This window comes from Malaya genurostris, chromosome 2 (genome assembly GCF_030247185.1).
Source record: "Malaya genurostris strain Urasoe2022 chromosome 2, Malgen_1.1, whole genome shotgun sequence".
NCBI lineage: Eukaryota > Metazoa > Arthropoda > Insecta > Diptera > Culicidae > Malaya > Malaya genurostris.
Genome location: NC_080571.1, coordinates 267,696,308 through 267,722,509, shown reverse-complemented (window position 1 = coordinate 267,722,509; position 26,202 = coordinate 267,696,308). Strand labels below are relative to the sequence as shown.

The 26,202-nt window shown below is 37.5% G+C and overlaps 1 protein-coding gene across 1 annotated transcript in view; it reads left to right on the top strand.

Annotated features, from left to right (window-relative positions):
• The window catches only part of LOC131429900 (leucine-rich repeats and immunoglobulin-like domains protein 2), a 32,074-nt gene extending 7,097 nt beyond the window's left edge, over nt 1-24,977 (top strand). Inside the window, exons 2-6 of the mRNA XM_058594341.1 lie at nt 19,554-19,628; nt 19,705-19,986; nt 20,054-20,705; nt 20,766-20,934; nt 20,996-24,977. Coding sequence (XP_058450324.1) covers nt 19,554-19,628; nt 19,705-19,986; nt 20,054-20,705; nt 20,766-20,934; nt 20,996-22,989 — 3,172 coding nt within the window. The 3' untranslated portion in view covers nt 22,990-24,977. The remainder of the gene's footprint in view (nt 1-19,553; nt 19,629-19,704; nt 19,987-20,053; nt 20,706-20,765; nt 20,935-20,995) is intronic.
• Nucleotides 24,978-26,202: the final 1,225 nt, after the last annotated feature.

Below are 26,202 nucleotides of genomic sequence, written 5' to 3'. Positions count from 1 at the left end.
GATCAACATTTTCAATCCTTCGAAAAGTTGGAAAAATGGATTGCTTCATGGATAGCGTCAAAAGAGGACTCCTGTTTTTGAGCCGGGATCCGAAAATTGCCGGAAAGATGTGAGAAAGTTGTCGCTAGCGACGGACAATACTTTGAATAATACATCTGTAAGCACTTTTTCGTAATGAAGCTTTTAACTTTGGAAAAAACGGCGGAAGCAAAGTTGTACACTTGATGCGTACAATTTAAGATTTATTGAGAAACTCTGCTCTAGCCGATACATTAAGACAAATCTGAAAGGTTTTATTTGAAAACAATGTCACGACTTCACGGTCGTAACCACGAGGTGGCATTAGCAGTTTGACATAAACTGCTAATGCACCGATGAGTCGAAGACGGAACGTAAAACAAATGAAAATAGTCATTAGTGCTTAGCACAAACCTGTACCTTCTACTGTACAATTTAGTTATATCAGTTTTGTTATCAAAAAAATACTATACAATTATTTGCTTTAAATATGTTTGCAAATATTTTTATCGAACATATCTAACATGAATTGTAATGTGACATGTTCATCAAACCGAGTTCAACTATGAGATTCATTTCGGTTAACAGAAAAGATGTGCCCTTTCCGACGTTTTTTCTTTGCTGATGGCAAAGATTTTGCTCTCCTCTTTTTCAATATAGGCAGCGCTTGTTCGATACCAATCTATCATTGATACTCGATATGCCTATTTCCATGCTGGAAAGACACGCGTCCGTCCCTTTTTTTTTGGAACACGTCTAGGTCGCTATTTAAGTTTGACTTGAATCTTTATGATTGCTGTTGATTTAAACAGTTCGCCTACCTGAAACAAGGTTTTTTTTGACAGAAATTATTCTACTACTACTACTAACTCCGGTGAAAGAGCCGTAGAAAGATTTCATTAAAAATATATTATAGATTCAAATAAACTTGAACAGTTTGTAAATATTGGTATCTCTTAATATCATAAATTATTACCGAAATACGTAACATATCGAATCGTTTCTATCGAAGTTTGATGGTTTGATTAAACTGCAATTTGATGTGTTGTATTCCTATTACAAATACCGATAGAACAATTCCGAAGTTTAATTTAATGCGAAAACCAGAAAACATTTTTTTTGTAGTCAATGGAAAAAATGACCATAAAATAATATTATCTATTATTTAGTAGATCTCAAATTGCCGCAGTTCCATGAAGGCGTGAATGGTAAACATCAGCGTATCTTGCTGATTTTGTTTCATTTGTGCGGGTTTTTCGGTGTTTTCTTTTTGTTTCCCGTCGATGCATTGATTTTCGGTCGTTTTGATAATACTGGTGAAAAAATTGTATATTTCTGTTTTGACTTGTGTTGGAGCAATAACGTTCAACTTGGAGAGTACCGCCGTTCGTTCGATTATCTGTTTACCCTCAAACGTGTGAATCCGTGCAAATATTTCCAATATTTATAAATATTTCAAGGAGTCAGCCGTAATTACCATTTTCGCAGCGGTGCGTGTTTTCCGGTCGGTATGGCAAATGCGCATTTAAGAAAAAAAAAATGCTGTACCTCACCCAGGTTCAATATTTCCAACTGTTATTGCCGTGCATTAGTTTTACAGTGACGCAAAAAAAAAACTCTTTTCACCGGGCAATTTCACGCTGCCGCTACAGATCAAACATATTATAGGCTATAAATTTGCCAAAATGTAGTTTTTGGTGATAACATGGCCGAATGGAAATTTTCAGTAAATGTCGCAAAACCACACCCAAAGAACCATGTTTTATGGCTTCATATTCCTCATTCCTTTGAAAAAAGTGTTTACAATCTTACAACCCCGCCAAACAATCAATTCGACGCTAAGCAAATCATTTTATTGTTATTCCGCTGGTTGTGCGATAAAAGTGCGAACTTTTAAAAACCTTATCTAACGCTGTCGGTTCGTAGAAAAGATTGATGGAGCTTTTATGGGGTTTAAACATTCTAGTTTCGAATGATTTAAGCGCTTGTTAGGATGTTTTTTTTTTATGATGGCGGAATGATACTTGCAGAAAAGGAAATCATTTCTTTAATAAGCATAGCATAGTCCAACTAAAATCTAGAAATTCTGCGATGGTTCGACAAGGCCATATTTTATATTTAAATCTTATATTCGACATCTGTTCTTCCTTTCTATCCGGATAAATTATCATCAAATATCGGACGATGACTAGTTATCAGCGAGTGGTTAAACAAAACGAGTGAAACGGTAGTCGGGATGGTGCTGTATCTTTTCTTAAAACCTTATATGCAAAGCCAAAATGTTGCAAGCAAAACCAAATTCAAGCAAATCTAACGAAATCTTGAATTCTCAATCTGTACGATTCCTAGTAATACACACTAATTTAGAGGAATTGATTTATTAGGCATGAAAAGTATTGATTTGGCAAGCTATTTGTGAGTACAGCATGAAATTATGTTCCTAATAGTAGTTTAATTTTAGTTTTAATCAGTTCAAATTTTGATCAGATGTATTACTTTGGTGAACATGTCAGTTTTGTCTTTCTCATACAAAATGTTATCGAATATTCAAAAACGTACTCTTCCATTTATGAAAGCTCGGAGTACATTCCATTTTATGTCATGCAAAATATCTTAAATTCGTAGCAAAATTGAAAAAAATCATAGAATAATATTTGAAGTTTCGAACAATTTTTTGAAGTTTCGTCCTAGTGCATAGCAGATCATAATGGCTTGCGAAGGTTAGTTAGCAGATCAACATAAATCGACAAGCAAACGTAAGATTAACTCTGTTTGAGAAACCCTTATCTATTTGTACCGAAGTGTAGAGTAAAGATCTATTGTAAAACTCGGGCCCTTGTGAGCCGAAGAGAATAACAAAGGAGACCATGATACAAGTAAAATGTAAAATAGTTCGGTTGATGTGAGATACAACCAACAGTTCTTAGAAGAATATAGTCAAATTGGCTGAAACTTGAACTAGTAATTATTTCTCTTGCTAATGGATAAGTAACAATCAGTAAAACTTGTTCTCTATACTCAACGTGAAACATTTTGAGAAATGTGAAAACAGATTGCGAATCTGGAATATTTTTCAATTTGCGACACTGCTCTGCCAATTGAACCATCCTGTAGATGTGGGAAAAACAAATTCTAGGAGTATCTTGCTTGAACAATGTGCTTTATTTGTATCGTGTCCAGGGTGATTAATGTTTTATGCTTAATCTTATCCTTTTTGATTTCATATTACAAGAAAGTAACTCAAACTTTCCACTTAATTTTGTAATTGTTCAGTCTTCTTTTTCTTTCGCTCTTTGCATTGTTGATATAAAAAAAACTAGGAACACAGCCACCCAATGGCGAGAGTTCAATTTGAGAAATTTCATTAGCAGTCAACTCAAAATCAAGCGAAAAAAATTAACTATTGAGTACATACGAAAACGTGCTGAGCTCTTATACCACTAAGTAAGACAATTTTCTTTTCCTCAATATGTTCTACTCAACTGTTTGCCTGGAAAAACATTTGAAATTTATACAACTTTGTTGTCATCTCTATACAAAAATTATCGAAGTTCTAAGTTCGATCTGAAAAAAATAAAACTCGAGATAGCAACAGATCTCGACGTTTTATGAATTCTAAAACATCTGGTATAAAGTTATCTATGGTGCAAATTGAAAAGCTTGAAGCTTTGACCGCCAGAGGGCTAAAATTTTCCATATCAGATTAGGCTCAAATTTTGCATAGGGATTTTTCTGAGGTGCTTAGGCGTTTGTTCATTACCACTATGCAAAATGATCATTTTTGGAGCTCTCCAACGTACTTTTTGTACAATCGGTAAAGTTCTTAATCTGGTTTTTGTATGATATAATATCGTAAGTAATACTCACAATCGTATACCTTATGATAAAAAAAGATCCGGAATTTTCATTTTAAAATTCCCGCGCTTGTCCAATCGGTAAACTTTTATTCTCAAAACGTTGGCAACACTTTTATACACATTCTGTCAAATTTTGACGCATATCGTACGATTAGTTTTTGTTTGGCGTCTATACAAAGAAGTTGAAAAATTTTCGTGTGGCGATTTTTATAATGGATGAAAATTTAGAACAACGTGCGTGCATCAAATTTTGTGTTGCAAATGGATTTAAGTGTTCCGAAACGTTGAAAATGTTAGAAAAGGCCTTTGGTGAATCGTGTCTAGGAAAAACAGGCATACGAGTGGTATAAACGCTTCAAAGGTGGTCGTACAAGCTTGGATCATGATGAGATCCCTGGCCGCCCAACAACATCTGTTACTGAAGAAAACATTGAATCGGCGAAGCAAATCGTGTTGCAAAATCGTTCTGTACCAATTAGAGAGATTGCTGTGTTGTTGGGCATCTCTTATGGATCAGCCGAACACATTTTAACTGATGTTTTGGGTTTGAAACGCATCGCTTCTCGGTTGGTGCCAAAAAAGCTGAATTTCATTCAAAAACAGCGTCGTGTTGACGTGGCCAAAGAGATGATTTCCAACGCAGATAGTGACCCCACATTCATCGAATGCATCATAACTGGTGATGAGGTGTGGATCTATGAATATGACGTCGAAACCACACAACAATCGACCGAATGGCGCTTCGAAGGCGAGCCGTTGTTCTAAATTTTCATCCATTATAAAAATCGCCACACGAAAAGTTTTTCAACTTCTTTGTATAGACGCCAAACAAAAACTAATCGTACGATATGCGTCAAAATTTGACAGAATGTGTATAAAAGTATTGCCAACGTTGAGAGAATAAAAATTTACCGATTGGACAAGCGCGGGAATTTTAAAATGAAAATTCCGGTTCTTTTTTGATCATAAGGTACATTTATCCACTCATCTATCGCGATCATTCATCGTGTAAATATATGTAAGATATATTGCCCTTTCCAGCAATGCCCCCTTGAGGCAGTAATTTTCTGATGATCCAACAGCTGATCATCGTTTGGCTGTGCTTTTGTCACAATGTATTTGTTTTAGAAGTCACGAAATTTCATTTTTCAAAATATTATTCACATTATCCAAAAAAACTGCTTTTCTTTTCGTTTCGTAAAGTAGAAACGGTTATGTGCCCTAAGCACAAACTTAGAATAAACCCTAAATGACTAAATAACAAAAATACTGATTTGAGCAGGATTTTTTTCTTATTTTTACGTTTCGTCTTCGACTCAGCAGTGCATTAGCAGTTCATGGTGATGCCACCTCGCGGCTCAACATAATTCTATAAGCAGACGTAAATGTAATTCACATTTACAATATACTTATTAATGTCTTTCTCGGCGTGTCACTGTGCCTTATTTGTGGAGTTACTTCAATAGTATTTTCTTAGATTTAAATTAAAGATCACAGATGGAAAGACCAATCTGATTCGAGACTGACTTTTAAAACGGGTGAATAATTCACTTTTATTATTATTTGTTCGAGTTTTAATAGCTTTTTGATCATTAAAATGATTTTCTAAAAGAAACATTGAATTTTTTTCTGTGAATTAATGTAAAATGAAACTTAAAAAAAATCATACATTTTGCAGACAAATAAACATAATGAAAAAATAATTTGTACCGTAATTTTCAAACAATAAATTTAATTTATTATTTTTACGTTTCGTCTTTGACTTATCAGTGCAGAGTAGTTTAAATTGAACTGCTTAGTGCTAAACTCGGCAGTTCAATTTGAACCGCTAAGCAGACGTAAAGTTTCTGCTACTTTCAGAACCCTTTTTGTTTTGCAACGGAGTGCAATGTCTTTTCTTACGTGCCGAACGAAAACGTGTTTTCGACTATTTCAAAGACGTAAAAATAATAAAAACGGTTATGTTCCCTAGCACAAAATTTGGCTAATCGCTAAATGAATAAATTTAAGTTCATATCTGTTATTTAGTATAATATCTGTGATTTGTGAGAGCTTCTTTCAAATATGTATATTTATTAGAAAATGATATGATGTTGGAAAAATGACAAAAAACATTCATTTTACAATAGCTTTTCGATTTTTTTCACATTGTTTCTTTTGGAAAGTCATTCTAATGATCTTATACAATCGAATTATCAACACTATTTTTTGACGATTTCGGACCCTCCCCATTGTAGCTCAGAAACTGTTAATTGTACAAAAATGGTGCCCAAGAACAAGTTCCTGGAAATCGCTTGAGCTCTTTTAAAAATATATACGCATTGGAAAACATCGAATATTTTTTCAAGTATTAAAATAGGTTTCGTAAAATTCAAACATCACAAAGCATGTTTTTAACTTATTTTGAAAAATTTTAGTTTTAAATTAGACTTTGAATCCACAGTTTGATTAGTGTTAGTTAAAAAGTAAAAACCTTACAGCTGGAATCAGTTTTGAGCATGTGTTTTATGAGGAAAATTATTGCTTTTTATGTGTGGAATCATATTTTATGAATTGCTTAAATTACTATATTTTATCAGCAACTGAGTGCTGGGAAAATGTTAACAACAAATGTCGATTCAAAGTTAAAGTTTAAAGTAAAATAATTTTAAAACAAAAATTGAAGAGACGTGCTTTTTGGGTTATTATTTTTATATCGTTCATATTGATCCGGCTATAACCTAATTGTGGTCGTTAGCCGGGCCTTTTATTTCATTTCATTTTATTTTATTTTGATAAACTTTTTAATTATTGAAAAAGTAGTTGTTTTTTTTAGAGTTTATCAAGAGTACCCGATCGATTCTTAGAATTACTTCTTGGACACCATTTTTGTACAATTAACAACTTTCGAGCAACAACGTTTGGGAGAAAAAGGGTGCAATTCAATTAGAATCTAAGTTTTTCAACCCCATGTCTAAATATTTCGAGAACGGTTACTTCTAGGTTACTATGAGTAAATTTGTTGCTTTTCACCTGTTAAATGATTTTCTAGTTCCGATTTCTTCGTGTTTCTCTTTCGGCCCATCAGTGCTCAAAGCAGTTCAAATTGAACTGCCGTCTCCGCCTAACAGCTCAATTTAAACCGCTGAGCAGACGCTAAGTTCACACAATTTTTGTGACCTCTTAAGGATATTTCACTGGGAGCCGAAGGCGAAACTCGAAGAAATTGAAACGAAATATGTACTTTTTGTACAAACCAAACCAAAACCAAAAACCCTTAAATGTTCATTTTCTAGTGTTTTATTGGTTATTTTTCATCAAGAAAATGAATTTTTAAATATATAAAAAAAATGTTTTTTTTTCGACTGCCCAATGTCTACCATCTCCTCTTCGACACCATTTTTCTTTTATTAACAATTTCCGAGTTACAACGATTTGAAGAAATTGTCATTTAAATATTCATTCCCCCTGAGGAGTGTATCGAAAATAACCTATCCACAAATTTTTCTTTCGAATTATGATAAAGAACGATATTTTAATCAAACTAAGAATTGATCCTTTATTGTACGAAGTTAAACTTGAGCATAATGAAAACCGGATGAAATTTAAGTTATTCCTTCACGAATTTTCGAACTTTTGATCGAACGTTTTTCATCAAGTTCCGGACAAGTGTTGCATCGCATTTTTTGGACGCTTGAGCCCAAATTTTTTTGAACTCCTGCATGTTCCCAGCTGCTTTACCAGTCTTCTTGAAGACCCTCTTCACGATCTTTCCGCAAGCCAATTGAGCATAGTGAGCCGACGCTAAATCCGACCAAAACAGTGAAGGTGTACTATGCTTCTTATGAAAAGGCAGCAATCTCTTCTGGAAACTCTCAGATCGATATAGATTTCTGCATTTATAGTTGCGGTAGTGTAAAAATGGTTGACTTGAAACCTCAGGAACATATTGCTTGCCATACCAGTACCTTTCGACCGAATTTCTCCACTTGAATCGACCTGTCCGCATCGCACACATCCTGCCCAACGACGACAGTAAAGTACTGTGGACCTGGAAGGGTTTTTGAGTCCTCCTTTACATAAGTCTCATCGTCCATCAAAACGCATGCATCCGGACACTGCAAAAGACGCGAATACAATTTCCGGGCTCATGTTGCTGCTCGCTTGTTCTGTTCTACACTTTGTTTCGAGATTTTCTGCTTCTCGTAGGTCTTGAGGTGATTTCGCCTCTTGATACGCTAGATCATTCCGCCACTCGCTCCTGCTTTTTTTGGCCAAATCACGTATTGACATTGATTTGTTCTTCATGATTAGAGATACCACTTTTTGGTCCAGTTTCGGGTTGAAAGAACCGGGTTTTCTGACTCTTCCTGGTAGCTCATCCAAAGAATAGTGTTTCTCAAATTTATTAATGATGAACATTTAGGGGTTTTTGGTTTGTACGGAAAGTACATATTTAGTTTCGATTTCTTCGCGTTTCGCCTTCGGCTCATCAGTGCTTAAAGCAGTTCAAATTGAACCGCCATCTCCGCCTAACAGTTCATTTTGAACCGCTAAGCATACGCAAAGTCCACACTATTTATGTGACCCTTTAAGAATATGACACTAGCTGCCATATCCTATCTGACGTCTCGGACGAAAACGAGTGACGACTGACTACTGGCTGCCGCAGAATTTGAACATTTATGGGTTTTTCGTTTGTACGTAAAGTACATATTTAGTTTCGATTTCTTCGCGTTTCGCCTTCGGATCATCATTGCTTAAAGCAGTTCAAATTGAACCGCCTTCTCCGCCTAACAGTTATCAATGATGATTAATGTTATTAATGATGGTTTAACACTGGCATGATGAATTCCAAACCGCTTCCTTTTCAATACGCGACATTTCGAAAACGCAAACTTTCAACCGCACAAACAAGTGAACAAACGAAAGCTGACAACCAAACGTACAATATGATGTGATCTGAGCATAAAAAACCATCATCACAAATACATGCGCACAACACAAATGTATGTGGATAGCTTATTTTCGATACACTCCTTATTTAAAAATCAGTCTTGAATCAAATTGGTCTCTCCATCCGCGCAAAATAAATGGTTAATCAGTTCGGTTTCACATCTCATCCAAGTCAGTCGATAAAACAAAACCGCTTACGTTCGGTACAGAAGAAACCAAGTACAGTATTGTGTAGTGAACAATAGAACGACCTCGAAATGAGTGAACCAAACGAACAAAAGCCACCGCCGACACGAAAGAATACAATTGTTGTTGACTTCAGGCAGTGCAAAATTCGACCTTCGATACGAGAACTTGAAGGTTTGTTCAAGGAGCAAATGCATCTTGACATTAAACGTGAGCATTTACTTCAATGCAATAGGACGAATAATGTTGTTTACATCCAGTTTTATAAAGAATTGGATGCAATTTAATTCGCAAAAGACAGTAACAATGTGCACTATGTGGAGCACGAGAACATTAAGTACAACATTCCAGTATATATGGATGATAGTGCTATAGAAGTGCGTGTGCATGATCTTCCCTCAAGCGTCACCGATTCTTATATTCGCAAAACTATGTCCCAATACGGAGAGATTCTCTCTATTGAAAAATAAAAGTGGAAGAACTTTTTCCCCGGTAAGCTAAATGGCGTACGTTTGTTACGCATGCGCTTGAAGAGGCCTATACCTCCTTATGTGACTTTCGGCCAGGATACAAGAATCCCGTGCAAATCACTTGTTACCTATGACAATCAGATGGCCACATGTCAATATTGCCAAAAAGCTCTTCACTACGGTAAGCCATGTGATAAACCGGACAAGGAGACAACTATACCAAAGGACAACGGTGCTTCCTTCACACCAACCCCAAGCAACCTCAGTACACCTGTGACAGCCACAAACAACAATGAAGCATCCCCTTTAACGAATCCATCATCATCCCCTATAGAACAAAGTACACCAGCTGCAATTAACAACTTACCCTCCAATCAACCAGCAATTGCAACCAATGTACAACAAGGTGCATCTACAGCAACTAGCAACGAAAAGAAGACGGAAATCGATGCAGCAATGGATGACGAGACGAACCACGAACGAAGTTCCCCTCAATCCTCGCAGGAGGGAAATGGAAGCTCCTCTCCCCCTAGAAAAAGAATGACAACGAGATCCAACTCAAAAAAAAATATTTAAAAAATCGACTCAATCGGCCACGTAAAGCTTGTACGCAAATAGGCCTGAATAAAAAAATATCTTTTAAATAAAAAAAATGGTTAATCATACTGAAGATGTATGTAGAGTATCATGCGAATTGGAGCAAGTCATTTCCTTTTTCCGGCTGTTAATTTCTGGAATTGCTCTGCTATATTCAACCCAACGTTGCTATACGTTTCAACATGAGACTAAATACAGGTCTGTAATTTTTCATCATGACAACGCTTGGCCCAACACTGCGGCTTGGGTCAAAAATTGAATAATAGTCGATGGGAAACGGTGCTTCAGAGAATAAAAGCGATGGAAACAAATTACTAGAATTTCTTTGAATAAGGGTGTTGACAAATTAGGTTTCGAATTTCCTGAAAAATTTGCCATTTTTTTTTTGGTTTTAGGCATGCCATTTTTTTTTGGTTTTAGGCATGTGAATGGATCTCATGGAGCATCACATAACAATTAAGTACACAATTGAGAGACATGATGCGGAAGGAGGGTCGGTCACCAATCTTATCAGACCTAGTTCGACAGTTACACGAATAGAATTGGCGTGTAGATTGTTTTATTTACTTGCCTTTGTCTCTCTCTCTTACACACTTTGAAGGTTTGTTTTGATGAGATAGAGAGGAGACCAAATCAAACGGAAAAGATAAGAATCCCTTGGTTGTGTTGTTTTGAAGAGGCTTGTTTTGTGCTGATGTTTTTTATCAACACTTCAAAGTGGGCTCTAACGTTACTAATTGACCGAGCGAGGAGAATCACTTTCGTGGCAAGAGCCACCATCGTGATCATTATCGTTCAGTTATTACTATCTATGCTATGTGACCCAAATTGAATTTGTATCGTTGATAGGTGGACAACCTTTCAGCATCAGCATTTTCGAAAGTATGTCAACAAAAATGTTTGCCGTTCCCCTTTAATGTAGTAATCACCGCTTATCACCTCTCATTGGAGGCAATTTGAAGTGGTTTCCAGGTAAATAAACAGCAATAAATTGTGTTATCACTTTGTGAAGAACGACGACGATATCTTCAAACAGTTGGTTATGCCTGAGTTAGTCTCGTCTGGCTCGGCGCGGTTCGACACAGTTCAAAGTGTTGCTTTTTTTTCTTTATTCTTCCATCATAAACCTCCGGAAACGAATCATTCTAAATACAGTCTTCCGGTAAAATTTGATTTTCCGTACATTCTCGGAAAATGTCATTGAACCAGGAAATATCAAACTAATGCCGACGAATCGCACAGCACTAATTAAATCAAAATTTGCTCCAATTGGGTACTCTTGGAACCGATCACGATTTCTGAACCTAAGCATTTGCCAGCATCGAACGCAGTATTTTTAGAAATATTTCCGCCGTTCATCTTATTAATTCAACATCTCTCTTCCCTCTTTCCTGGTCAGCCACTCGCAGCCAGCCCAATCAGTGATGGGGGAGTCTTGGAAGTGCGCGCGTCATGCAAATCGAAAATAGGAAAATAAAAAGAATCGCTCAGAAGATTGAATCATCTCAGCTGCAGCTTCGATCCGACAGTAGTCAGCTTGTCTGGCAGTTCCGTTTACTAACACCTAGCCAATCGCATTGAAGATTGAACCGATGCGGCTTCCCGCAAAACCCTAACTCTGCTCTGACTGGCCCCAAACTGGCTGACGACGATGATTCGCTATCGCCGTTCGTGTGTGTGGCGTAGGGGAGGTGGGGGGGGGGGGTTGCGGTATTACTCATCCGGTTGCAAAAGTGCAAGTTTTGTTTATTATATAAAATACCTGCCGCCTCCCTGGCTAGCGCAGCAGTTGCAGCGTGCGATTCCCGCCTTTGCACACATCGTATTAACCACCGTGCCTCAACGCATTCCCCCCTTCCTCCCCGACAGCTACACAGTGTTTTATCGCACCCGCGAGTCAACACCGACGCGACCAGTCAGAGTTTGCGTTGGGATTATAATAATTACACATTTGTATTCAGCCGGACTTACACACGTCCGCCCGTAATCCGGTCTATCCAAAGGTGCAGTTTGCAATGAATGAAGGACGGAGACCGCACACCTTTTGTATGCAATAGGATACTAAATGCTACACGCGTTAGAACCGGACTAGCTAGGAAATTCTAATCAACAGTCAGCCAGCCGTAGGTAGCCGTTCTGCATCCCTGGATTCTCCTGCACGGAACTGGTACAGGGTGTTAATTAAGAATCTATACGCTTGACGGTGTGTGGAATTCTCGGTGAGCTCTGGAATGTTTTAGCACTGCCCGGTGATGTTTGTACGAAAAGTGGAAATTTTTTACTGTTTTACGGTCGCTAATTAGGACAGCGAGCGCACATGGCAAACAGTTCATTAGGCAGCCGGTGCGAATTTTGGCAGCGGTTATTGACGCGAAATGGTGTCGAATGATTCGTCGGTCACGTATAGAAAATCATGATCGTGTTAAACGTTTGGTTTTGGTTGAGCGGATTTGATTAGATGGAGGAATTTGCTCTTCTTGATTTGTTTCTGTTTGGCGAAACTAATGACCGATATATTTCCCGATATTAAGTTAAATTGATCATTGGGAGTAATTTCAGAACAGGACTCCACATACTCCGATTTCAGTGAAACTTTGCACACGTCTTTAATATAACCAAATTATGAATTTTTGACACTGATCCAATTAGCTTCGCTTAGCTTAGTTGACCACCCGTGAGTTTTCCGTGATTAATCCGCGGAACGACCGAAATTAGCTCTGCGTCTAATTCGTATTACTGTTTTTGAATTAATTGATTTTAACAACAAAATTTCCAAAATAACTATAAAATTAGTAAAAATTGAGAATTTATTTGCTGAAAATTTATTTTTTTTACTCTTATTTTTAGAGAATGTGTTTAGTTAGCGAATATCCTGGACATAAATCTGCAATATTTCAATCCATCACGAAATTCTCATTGACAACTAATTTTGTTTTTAAAATCAGAAAATTTGTTTCTATTTATCTATCACCACTTTTACTGAAGGACAGCACGAAGGAAACAAAAATGAAATTGGTTTTATTAACAAGTTTATTAGCCACAAAATTCATGAGAAGTGTCAAAACAAAACAATCCATTAAAAAGCTAGAAGGGACAGTCTTGTTGCAACTGCTTGCAAATTGTTTAGATGTTTTACGCATGTGTCACGATATATCCATATATAAATTTCTAAACCGGTATGTAAAAATGACGTAAACTGTTAGTGGAAAGTGTATTTATTCAGAATTTGTGCGCATTTGAAGCGATTGTGCGTAATAATGTTTTTACGCGGAACAGTGAGTTGAGTTTCGAATGTTGCACTCAAATTGTATATGTCAAATGATGTTTTTTGTATCTTCCAACCTTCCGGGCCACGCCGTTTGATGTACTACTTGTATTCGGTTTTTATTTTCCGAGTGCTCAAAGTTTTTAGTGAGAGAGTCGATTTCGCGAAGTCGAATGAAGAAAACAGCGATTTAGAAGAAAAATGTTCAAAAATAAGTTTATGTTTCGCTTATGTCGTTTTATCCAATACAACATCGTAATTATACCTGCCAATATAGAAAATACAACCGCGACTGAAATTTTTTTCGGTAGTAGTGTGCCATCTAGTGGCTAGTAGTCATTACGGTGTTAGCGTTATTTCGGTGACAGAGCGCCATATAGCTGCAAATGGCAGAAACCAATTCAACCATTTATGTTGGTTGAAAACAACGTTTTATTTCTTTAATTCAACTAAAAAATTAGTTGAATGGATATGAAGTGTGCCTTAGCTAAGAAATGACAATTGGTGAATTCAACTAAAAAAATAGCCCTTTCAACAAATATTTTATTATTATCAAGGGAATTAGAATTAAAAAATCTATATTAGCAAAAGTAAGATTTTTTTAGCTGTCTCAAAAAATAACTAACTAAAATCAGAAAATCAACTAATTTTTTCGCCAAAATGCTGATATTGGTCTTTCCGTGTCGAAAATCAGTTGAAATTTCATATCGACCCACAAGCGACGTTCGTAACCTGAACGCTAATGTGTAACCGACCTCAAAACGAATTGTTACTACACGATATTTCCTATTTAACACTCCTAATACCAAGCCTAAAAAAGTTACGCGGAGCACCAAACCCGAAAAAAAGTTGGAACGGTAACTTTGAGCTATCATAGCTCAGTTGTTACTTGACCATTTTCGATCAATTCTACACCCTCGAATTGTTTGAAGTTTGTAGATTATTTTAAGTATATCATTATTGACGATCTTTTAGGTTTTAGGAAAATCTGATTCTTCCCGCTCCATGTTTTTTTTTCAAGCTCAAAATATGCCCTATCTGCATTCATGCGTCACCTGAATCGCGTATAGGATATTGAGAACTTCAACTATACCGAGTCATAACTTTATTGTTAGTCAACTAATTTTCTAAATTTTATTCTTCATTGGAAAGTTAGTACTTCCAGAAATAAAAAGCACTGAAAAAAAAAACGAAAAATAGGGTTGTCTACCCAAAGTTATAATGAGAACTGTAGATAGATGACCTAAGAAAAGGTGAGACTTTTTACAATGATAGTAAATATCTCGAAATTCAAAGCGATGACCTATATATTTTTACACATCATTCGATTGCTAGTGATACCAGCTACAATTTTCGCCCAACTACCATTCTTGCACTATCAAAAGAAAACATTAAAAAATCGATGAAGAAAACCTTAAAAAATTTATAAATATACTTTATGATCAAAAAAGAACCGGAATTTTCATTTTAAAATTCCCGCGCTTGTCCAATCGGTAAACTTTTATTCTTTCAACGTTGGCAACACTTTTATACACATTCTGTCAAATTTTGACGCATATCGTACGATTAGTTTTTGTTTGGCGTCTATACCAGAGATGCCATTTATACATCAATCTATCAATCAACAGACAAATCACAAATGAATATGAAAATCTGTAAAATCCATTTATATTATAATTTGAAACCAATTTGAACTGATATTCAATTTTTTTTCAATTACTGAGTGAAAACATATATTGGAGAAGCCAAATTAATGAAAAACTAACAGAAAAGATGATTTTTTTGGATACGCTCAGAGACAGTACTTTATTTAAGGAAGTAATGGCATCATGAAACTTTACTGTCAAACTGAGAGTTGTATGAACCGACTTTGCATATTGGGCGTTGAAATTCCATGTCAAATTGCAAAATCATCAATTTCAAACTAGATAAATATATGGAATTGCAATTCAATTGTGGATAAAAAAAACTATGAAACTTCGTCGTTGAATTGACTGATTGAATGAATGATCGCAGTTTTTGAATGAAATTCAGCTTTTTTGGCACCTGCGTTTCAAACCCAAAACATCAGTTAAAATGTGTTCGGCTGATCCATAAAAGATGCGCAACAACACAGCAATCTCTCTAATCGGTACAGAACGATTTTGCAATACGATTTGCTTCGCCGATTCAATGTTTTCTTCAGTAACACATGTTGTTGGGCGGCCAGGGATCTCATCATGATCCAAGCTTGTACGACCACCTTTGAAGCGTTTATACCACTCGTATGCCTGTGTTTTTCCTAGACACGATTCCCCAAAGGCCTTTTCTAACATTTTCAACGTTTCGGAACACTTAAATCCATTTGCAACACAAAATTTGATGCACGCACGTTGTTCTAAATTTTCATCCATTATAAAAATCACCACACGAAAATTTTTCGATATGCGTCAAAATTTGACAGAATGTGTATGAAGGTGTTGCCAACGTTGAGAGAATGAAAGTTTACCCATTGGACAAGCGCGGGAATTTTAAAATGAAAATTCCGGTTCTTTTTATATCATTCCAACGTTTCTGCAAATCATAGTGAATATATTGCACTCCGTGTTAATTTCATCTATTTCATAGAGACGTAGAATTTGAATTTTACTAATGAAATAAATTTTAAATAATTTCAATGGCTTTGTACAATAAGAAATAGAACGTAAAATTTGTTTATTTGTTTATTTTGTGGGAGCAGGGAAAAGCCCGATGGAGATGAAATTTGGCCCTCTCTCTCTCCAGCAGGCATAAAACCTCCTCATCTTTGGTATCAACAGATTACAATGATCCAACATAAACAATATAAATTATATGAGTTTTATATACTAACCCATGGCAAAAGAAACCAACTACAATTTAAAAATAATACATTGCTTGATTTCTGTTTTACAAGCAATTAAAACAAAAACATATATCTTAAATATTCCGCGATCCTAAACGGCATAAATTATAATCGATAGAATATTAAAATTAAAATTTCACCAACTTAGAATTATTTCGGAATGTATAGAATTCGGAAATTATTCGAATTTTCTATTAGTAAATTCATATACTTGTTTCACAATTTACGAATTAAGCATAAAATATCTCACGAATGGTGTAATTATGCCTTTCTCATATCTCTCTTATTATCATATTAAAAAGGAATGGTATTCAAACAATTTTATTTGATTTTCGAAAAACCTGAAAGCTAGTGCATGAACTAGTGTGACCTACATAATGAAACAGTTCTCAGATCGGTTAGGCCATCTTTATCAGTGAAGTGAGTTCCACTATTCCAGGTACTTCTGAAACTGGAATCGCCCCGAACATAGGCTTTGAAGCAGCATTTGCGATTAGCACCAACAGGTTATCTACCTGCAGCTTACAGTTGTCTTTGTCTCGAAAAACAACTTCTCCGTTTGAATGCTTTTTTTGTTTTTTTTAACGTATTTCGTAGAATGACAAGATTTTACACAAAAAATTCAGCCTTTCAAGCAGGATACACTTACACAATTCAACACATAGAAATGATTCTCAGAAGACTTAAATTTAAACGATGTTTTTAGGCGTACTGGTAATGGTGTAAGATATCATCCATGAAATGAATTGGATTGGAATCAAAAGAACGGATAAGGAATATTCTATTAAAAGAATAAGTAAAACTTGTCGAAATTTAATGAGCCCGTTAATATGCTTCGTTAGTTCGATCAATTGCATACAAGAATGCATCTTGAAATTATATTCAATCATTACACCATTGCCCCAAAACTACACTAACGACCGATTCAAACCGATTGGACTTTTCGTAAAAAGCTCTTTTTAATAAACCAAAAATAGTCGTTTTAGTAAATGTTTTTGCTAAGAAAATTTAGGGAAAAGGCCAAACCGTGCACAGTCTTCAACAAAAATATGTAATTTTATGTTTTCAGTAATTGTCTTGAACATAGTAGACACAGAAAATAATTGCGAATAAAGTTATGTACAAAAAATTGATTTTAAGTGGTTTCAAACGAAAATGGTTCATATATCCGAAACATTATGCGTTAGACCTATAGCTTCTTCGGCAAAGTTTTTTCTCGTTGGAAGTTCTAAAACATTGTCGAAGACATCGTTTTCTATCTCTGAAGGGAAAAAAGTTGTTGAAATGAACTTTTATCGTAGAAGGCTTAGCACATTTTTTATTGTGATCAAATCACATATCAATATTTTTGTGAATGAGTTCTCCAAAGGAACTATGTATATCGGATCAACGGTTTAGCAGCTAGAGAATTAAGTTCACGTTTTTGTCGATTCAAACCACTGTGCTGCCGAATCGTCTTATAACATTTTCGATTAGGGTCTCGGACGAATTGAGCTCCTCACCCCCATCGGTCGTATATTCGAAGTAGCCAGTTTTCTAAACATTGTCAGCGAAGTCTGTCAAAACTGAAGGTCTAGTTTACGAACATGGTTGTTTCCGAAGTAATTCTTATATTCAATAACAATAATAGTCATTATACTGGACGACTCCGCCATTACAGTTGATCTGTAATTTATATCCTCTCATTTCGCTACTATACTACAGAATACTGATTGCTCTCAGTCGACGTTGCTCTACTAGCCAAATTTCATCACATATTCACTTGGTCAAAAAGTTCCCGGAATTTATTCGGAGAATTAAAAATACAAGATTATTCATCAAAATCGATATTTCCCCCTGAAAGTACTCCCCTTCGACTGCAACACAATTATGCACAAATCCTCGAAACATTTTTTATATTCAGTTTTCGGTATGGCCATCATAGCCATCTGCGATTTTTCCATAATCTCCAACACGGAGCGGTTACTCGAGTCGACCGAATAGGAAAAAGTCGCAGGGAGCGAAATCAGGTGAATTTGGTGGTTGCTGAAAGGTATTCGTTTCGTTTTTTAGCAAAATCTTCACGGATAACGATGACGTTGTGTGACGGTGAGTTATCGTGGTACAAAATCCTGGAGTTGTTTACCCACAAATCTGGTCTTTGTTGGCGAATTGCTTCACGCAAACGCCTCACAATGCCCAAATAATACTCCTTGTTGACGGTCTGGCCTTGTGGAAGGAATTCATAAATTCACAACACCACCTTTTTCGAGTGAAAACGACGACACTTCTGAAACGTTTGTATCACTGATAAACGACTGTTTTCTTCTGGGTGTCGTTGCAAAAAACACTTTTCTAACATTTGCAATGTCGTCGCTCCATTGAAACCGTTTTCAACGCAAAATTCGATGCAAACTCGTTGTTGCAAATTCAATTCCATTTTGAAAATTGTTCACAATCGCAGATGTACTCAATAACTTTTACAAATGTCTAGGTATCAAGCTGAAAATTTGCTAGAATATTAATGACAGATGTGGCAACCTAAAAAAAATCTAATCGAGTGACTGAGAGCGCCACGCGGTGGTAATTCCGGGAACTTTTGATCAAGGTAGTATTCATAAAGGGGCATGAGATGGGAACTTTTTAGCATTTGATTACTTCGGTTTCTGTTATAGTTTCGAATCAAAGATTTCTGTTGAAGCTCAAAATTCAAACCAAATCAAAAGTTGGTGGTCTGTAAATTTAGGCAAGGGGAATTTGGCTGAAGTTTTTAAATATATTTGATTTGATAATTGGATTTTGTGCATATTTATCTTTGTCCAACCATGAGAAAAAAGAATTATTGCCAATGTTTTCGTTGCCAGTGACTGAACATTATAAGAATAGTATTGTTCAATTTGATTTAGCCATTTTCCTCATATTAGTCAAGAATATTAACTAGAAATCATTCTCGTCATATTCTGCGTAAATATCAATTCCCATGACGGAACGATATCCCACTTACGTGCATCTTGCGTGGTATGCATACTAATGACAAACATTATACTGAGAGGAATTAGTCAGTAGGAATTTTCCCTTTCCATTACAATGAATGACGTTCCGCAAATAATTAATGTCATCAGAAATCACACCCAGACTAAGTGACTTGTCAGCCAACTGCAGCTGATCAATCATAGGGCCAATGAAAAGTGAGGGTAATATATTCTTGCCGTCGAACTTATGGACTTTGCCTAGTAATATCTCATAGAATAAGGCGTGGGCGGTTTGTTGTCTTAGCCCTAACGATAAAATATTTAAGGCTATTTACGAATTCGGTCTGATAAAACGAATCATTAATTGATTTCTTATCGGTTTTTTTTTTCTTCATTAATCTTCATTTGCAGTGAGTTATCGTCGAATCGGCTCGGTCACGATGCGGTGCGGTCCCAGGTGGCCAACCTTAACAAACTGCAGGTTCTGTAAGTGATCACCACATCCATCAAGTGTGTGAACGAGGTTTCGCTAATCGATACCATATCTGCTGCTTTATTACAGTAATTTGAATCACAACAATCTTGGTCGGATTCCGTCGTTCCGTGGATTAAATAATCTGGTGCGACTTCTGCTGGCCAATAATGGGATTGAGGTGTTGGAAGTAGAGGCCCTGCAGACCGTGGTCACCCTAAGGTACTTGGATCTTTCGCGAAACAACATCAAAGACGTTCAGTATGGATCATTTCCCGCTAAGAACAGTCTTCAATATTTGAACTTGAACTTCAACAAGTTAACTTCACTGACCAAAGGTACCTTCCAAAGGTTGCCACTGTTGAAACGATTGTAAGTATTACCTATCCATTCGATTCCATAGGAAACGTTTACTGACATTGTGTTTGTTAAATTCCAGGGAAATCAACAGTAATGCCATAACGGAGGTGCAAAGTTTAACTTTCCAAAATTTGAACCAACTGAAGAGCCTTAAAATGAATAACAATCAAATAACTAGCCTCATGGACGGTGTCTTCCATGGATTGACCACGATTTCAACGTTGGAATTGAACAACAACAGTATCACCAGCATCCGGAAGGGGGGTTTGTTCAACCTGACGAGCCTGACGAATCTGGCACTTTCGAGAAATGCCATCTCGGAAATCGAGCAGGACGGATGGGAGTTTGCACCGCGACTGCTAACGTTGGACCTTTCCTATAATCGATTGGAGGCGGTGGACAAGTACACCTTCGAGGAGCTGTCCCAGGTCAAGATGCTCAACCTGGAAGCGAATCAGATTTCCTCCATCGGGGAAGGAACGTTCAACAATACCAAAAACCTAGAAGTGTTGTTCCTGGGAGCGAATAAGATCTCCTGGACAATCGAAGACATGAGGGGACCATTTTCTGGGTTAACCAAGTTGGAAAAACTGTATCTGAATTCGAACGAGATCAAATCAGTCAGTCGGAATGCGTTCATTGGACTGAAATCGTTGACGCTGCTGGAGCTCAGTCAGAACAATATCTCGTCGATTCAGAATAATGCCTTCAAGGATACGGTTCGATTGAATGTGAGTTTGTTTTTTGTTCGTAACGCAAATCTCCGGTGTTCAACATTTTCCAATTTACAGAATCTGATCATGAACTCGACCAACCTGCTGTGTGACTGTAATCTCGTTTGGTTTTACCACTGGATTAAGGATCGGAAGGATGTCTTTCAGTTAGATGCGGAATGTAGCTATCCAATTTGGTTGCGTGGACACTTGATTCGGGATTTGACAGCGTCAAATTTTTCTTGTTGTAAGTAAAACTTTCATGAATATGGATCGAAATAATTTGCTACATTGGAACCAATTTGTAGATGATTCGCCGAAGCCACATCTGATCGAGGAACCGAAATCTCAACTCGGCATACGCGGCACCAACCTCAGTTTGGTGTGCACGGCAACTTCCACCGCGGCCGATAGTATGTCTTTCAAATGGAAACACGACAATCAAGAGTTGCCGGATGCCTTCTTCAAGGTTCATCAACTGAACAATGAAAACGGTACCGTAGGAACGACTGAACTAGTCGTACCGTACATCCAAACGGATGGTGCTGGCAAGTACCAGTGCATCATAACGAACAACTACGGAGTGGTGTACTCGCAGAAGATTAAAGTCACCGTTGGGACATACCCCAGCTTCCAGAAGACACCCAGCGACATTAGTGTTCAGTCGGGTAAAACAGCACGGCTAGATTGTGCCGCACAGGGTGATCCAAAACCACAAATCGCTTGGGAGAAGGATGGAGGAAATGATTTTCCCGCAGCGAAAGAACGACGGATGCATGTCAAACCGGACGATGATGCATTTTTCATCATCAATGCGCAACTTGTCGACATGGGCGTGTACACGTGTACGGCCGAGAATCCCGCGGGAGTAATCCGGGCCAGTGCTCTGGTGGTTGTGTTTGATTCCCCGTCACTGTTGAAACCACTGGAAGCGAAAAGTACGGAAGTTGGGAAATCCAGTGTTCTGGAGTGTTTGGCTGCCGGTTATCCCAAGCCGACGATCCAGTGGTTCAAGGATGGAGAACCGATAATGGTAACGGAGAGACACTTCTTTACGGCGGATGGCCAACTGCTGATTATTGTTGAGACGGACTACAGTGATGTTGGAGAGTATGAGTGCCGAATGGAGAACGATTTTGGTACTGAGAAGGGATCGATGAAGTTGTCGGTTATTGAAGGTCCGGAGGTGAATCCCGAAATTTTCGCAAATCTTCCCAGTGATGCTGTCGTTATTGGTCACGTTCTAAATAATAAGGATCTTGTGGTTATAATCGTGATTACAGTGATTTGCTGCGCTATTCTGACGTCTCTGATCTGGTTGGTTATAGTGAATCGGGTGAGGAAACAAAATGCCAATCAACTGTCGAACCACAGCGGGTCAAACATTGATGATATCGATATGAATTCGAATATGGAAGTCAACCAACAGAACTTGATTGTTCGCAGTGGAGTGGGAGTCTCGACAACTCCGATCGAGTATTTCGAGTACCTGATCCCGATGGTTCAGAACGAGGCAACCACGAATGTGGACGACGATGATCAGAGGCAGCTAACCAACTGTTGCTATTATTCGGTGGTGCCGAAAGTTCCACCCAAGGTACGACCTAATGGGGGCGAATCCGATTATATGGACGACGATCTATCTTCGAAAGATTCTGGAACGGGGGGTGACTGTGGTTCTGCCACAGGCTCTACCAATGCTCATCGGGGCAGCACTGATGATCTCAAGTGTCATTTTCAATCTTTGACACGCAAATCGACGCAACTGGGTCTACCGTATCCGTACGACGAACATGATCCGGATTCGGATCCTCGAATAGAACCGCCGCCACCGATTCCACCGGTAAATGCAACAACGGCAATCCTCGTCAATGCCGATCCTAGTAAGATCGTGTTCAGTGACGATCTGCCACCGGCGGTCATTTCTCGGATGGCAACGTCTCAAACCTTTCCGAGCTTCGTGCATCCGTGCTCGAACCCATCGTCGTCGCTACTAGCGTCCTCGATGGAAGCGACCGTCAGTACACAGCAGCAACCACAACCCCAGCAGCCCGCTAGTCAGGTACAGGTCAACAAGTTGTATCAGCTGTTGATTGAAAATCCACGGTTGCTGGAAAAACCGGCCAAATACCGAAGCCGGTCGGTGGAGGAGGAAACGTTGTATCAGCTACGAAGTGGAACCGTTCCGGTTAGCCGGGGGGTCAGTTTGGATGACGATACGGTGGTAGGTTCGGAATCGATCGAGAGAAGTAGGAGTGATGTCGGACCGGTAGAGACCGATTTGAGGGAAGCTGTACGGTAAGACTGAGTAGGTTTTTGGTTTTTACCGTTCTTTGGTGTATTGCTGCCACGCGATGGAGTTTCAGTTTCGGGTCGGGTTTGTGAATTGGTAACCGTTTCGATTTGCAAAGCATATGTCTGGAAAAAGTCTAACTGATCTGAAAAGGGCTCATTGGCCGAGAACTTCATTTCAGATTCGTTCACATACTAAACGAAATACATGACAAAATTGTTGTTGAAACAAATTTGATTATTTCAAACTAGGTTAGTACCTAGTTCAGTTTGAAAGCTAAGTTTTAAATCGCAAATCTTGCTTTTACTTCTGTTACTTCGCTTCCGGATTATCAATCGGAAACAAATGAGCATCATAAATCAATGATCGATCAGTAAGTTTCAGTGCGTTTGAAAGCTGGAAGTGCACTTTTTTGATGTATTTATTTAAGTTGGCCGTTCAGTCACAAGTGGGAAGTTTTAGCGCTGTTATACACATTTTTGTAGAGTAAATTGTAAACCTACTCGTATTGTGTAACGGAGGAAAGAAACTTATAAACGAACTTACTAACTAATACAAAGAGCGAATCGATTCAGTTGAAGATTGTATCGATTTTTGTCGGAATTTGCTTATACAAGACGTGCACTTGATATTAAAGATTTGTAGTCCTAATGATAATTTCGAATACTACTTAAAAATGTGGCTAGTATTGCATTACGTGGAAGGTTGAAGGCAAATCCAGATGATACTCGATTGAACGATCTTTGTAGGCCTATAACGGCACTGTTAATACCATAGTTAGTGCCGTGTAAAGGTAGTCGAAAAAAGGGTTGTTACGGTGAGAACGAGTTCGAACATTAATATTATCCTCGCGGAGCAAAGGGGGACAGTCAATCCTATCGTTCGAATCTTCTGTTATCATTAAGCACGTGACAGCTCCCGCTGTACTTGTAGTGTGTCCAGTCCAGTCAGTAATCCGCGACATCCATAGCTCGACATTCGATGTGGATTATTCCAAGCCAATCGAAGGAGAACGAAACAAACGAATCTATGTTGTTTCGATTCTATTATATGAGCTCCATGAAGGTAGCTTCAGCAACAATGTAGATAATGTGCTGTTTGATCGTCAAATATTCGTCGAGAAAGACACCAAGAGAGAAAAATTTACGTCGTTGAAGTACAGTAAGAAATTCAAAGTGCCAAGATGATTCCCATGTGGAAATCTGGATGCATAATCCATGGTAATCCAAATTCTTTCCTTTGCTCATTTATTTTCTTTAAGTGAATATGCGTCATTTGCAACGATGTGTGTGAAAAAGTATGGGTATGTAACGTCAGCGACATAACTGGATGTCGCGAATACGAATAAAACTGACACTTTCAATTCCGAATATCAATTAGTTGATCGATTGTGTGAATTGTGCCTTTTCGCCGCTAGAATTTGAAACGATACACCTAAACTAAAGTACAGATTAGTTACATACAATTAAATATTACGATTAATTGTATGTTAGAATGTGAATTCTTTATGATAAAATAATGGAGGTTCTAAAAAAACCTTCTATGAAGGCGTTCGTGATGAAGAGTGACGAGTTGAGTTCGAATCTATTTTGAGTCGGTGCTATGCATTTTATATAGCAATTCAGCAGAAAATTCTACTACAAAATACAACTGGTTGAAAAATGGGCCGTATACAGTATAGTGAAGGAAAATTTCGCATAACTCTTTGGGTATACAATTATGGTTCCAAATAACAACATACAGAATTTTGATGTCGATTATTTCATTTTGGATTTGAATATTACAGTGAAAGAAACTATCAAAGGGCAGTACGGAATTAATTTCTGGCATTCAGAAGGGCCAACTTATGTAATCCTCTAATATATTAAACACTGTTGCGAATTCTGCACTGCAAAAGTTGCACAAAGTAGATAAAAAAATCTCTGATTTGCACTACACTGATGGTTTTATTTACCGCTTTGCAAATAAGCAATATTTATAGTTCTTTAAAATTTGGAGCCATTAGAAGGGCAGATTTTGCATAATGTTCCCCATTGTTGTCCATTTTTCGTTGCATTTTGCTCCAATGCAAACGACCAGCAGCAGGATGACGCAATGTTCTTTGAAGGCAAACTGGCTATGTGACCTGTGCATTTGAGGTTTTGTACCACACGGACCTGCTCCAAATGAAAGCACGACCTGAGCGTTCGAGCTTTTGTAGGTCTGCTCTCATTACTGACTACTGTTGCTCCCTACGATCGAAGCCCAAATGAAAGCACGACTTAAGTGTTTCACGCTTTATACTTGGTTTGTTCTTACTGATGTTGGTGGGAGAACTTCACCTCGACATCCAGTTCCGTCTGAAGCACTAGAAGTAATGAACGATTTTCAATCAAAGTTTACCTTTTATACTCGTAAGTATATAATCGGAATTGATATGTGCTTGACTACCTCAAAACCGTCGTCTGGGTGCGAAAAAGGCAAGCAAGCGTGATGCATTTTCCTCATTGCTTCCAAAAGATTTAGAAAACGTTGTTTTTCAATTATTTATGGTTATATCACACTGTTGAAAATTTAATCACAAATTCCTGATCATATTTCGCGTGACGATTGATGAATTTTTTACATTCATCAAAGCTCGGGCTTATTAGCCCATGGAGTGGCTTTTTTCACAATAGCAAGATGCCAAATTTTGCCCGAACAGAACGGATGTTTTTATACACTACTGAACACAAATTTCTTAGTGTCAGTAGAATCCATAGTACTAGCCATGCAATGATTCTGTACACTAAGAATCGGCTGCGAAATCTGTTAAAACAGAAAGGCCAAATTCCATAAAAGGAATGTAATGCCAAGACTTTGCTTTGACTTTGAACACAAATTTCCTACTTGATGGTCCCGGTTGCGATGTAAATGTCCCTTTTCAAGGTAAAGGAAAATATGACTTGACAAGTGATACCTGTTTTTTCAAACTTTTTATCTTGTAATCTTGAAGTCGATTAGGTATTTGAAAGCTTGACTATTATTATCGATCAAAAAGTGATTGAACATGTTCGATTCGTTCGAAATTTTGTTGTGGTTTACCATATTATTTTTTTCTGTTACTGTAAATACCTCTTTTTTGAGTAGATGAATTTGCATATTTTAATCCATGAATCACAACTTTCAACTACTAAAGTCAACTACCAAAAACACATTCGATGGCAATATCAATAATTTTCGCGGCTCGATTAGACAGAGTAT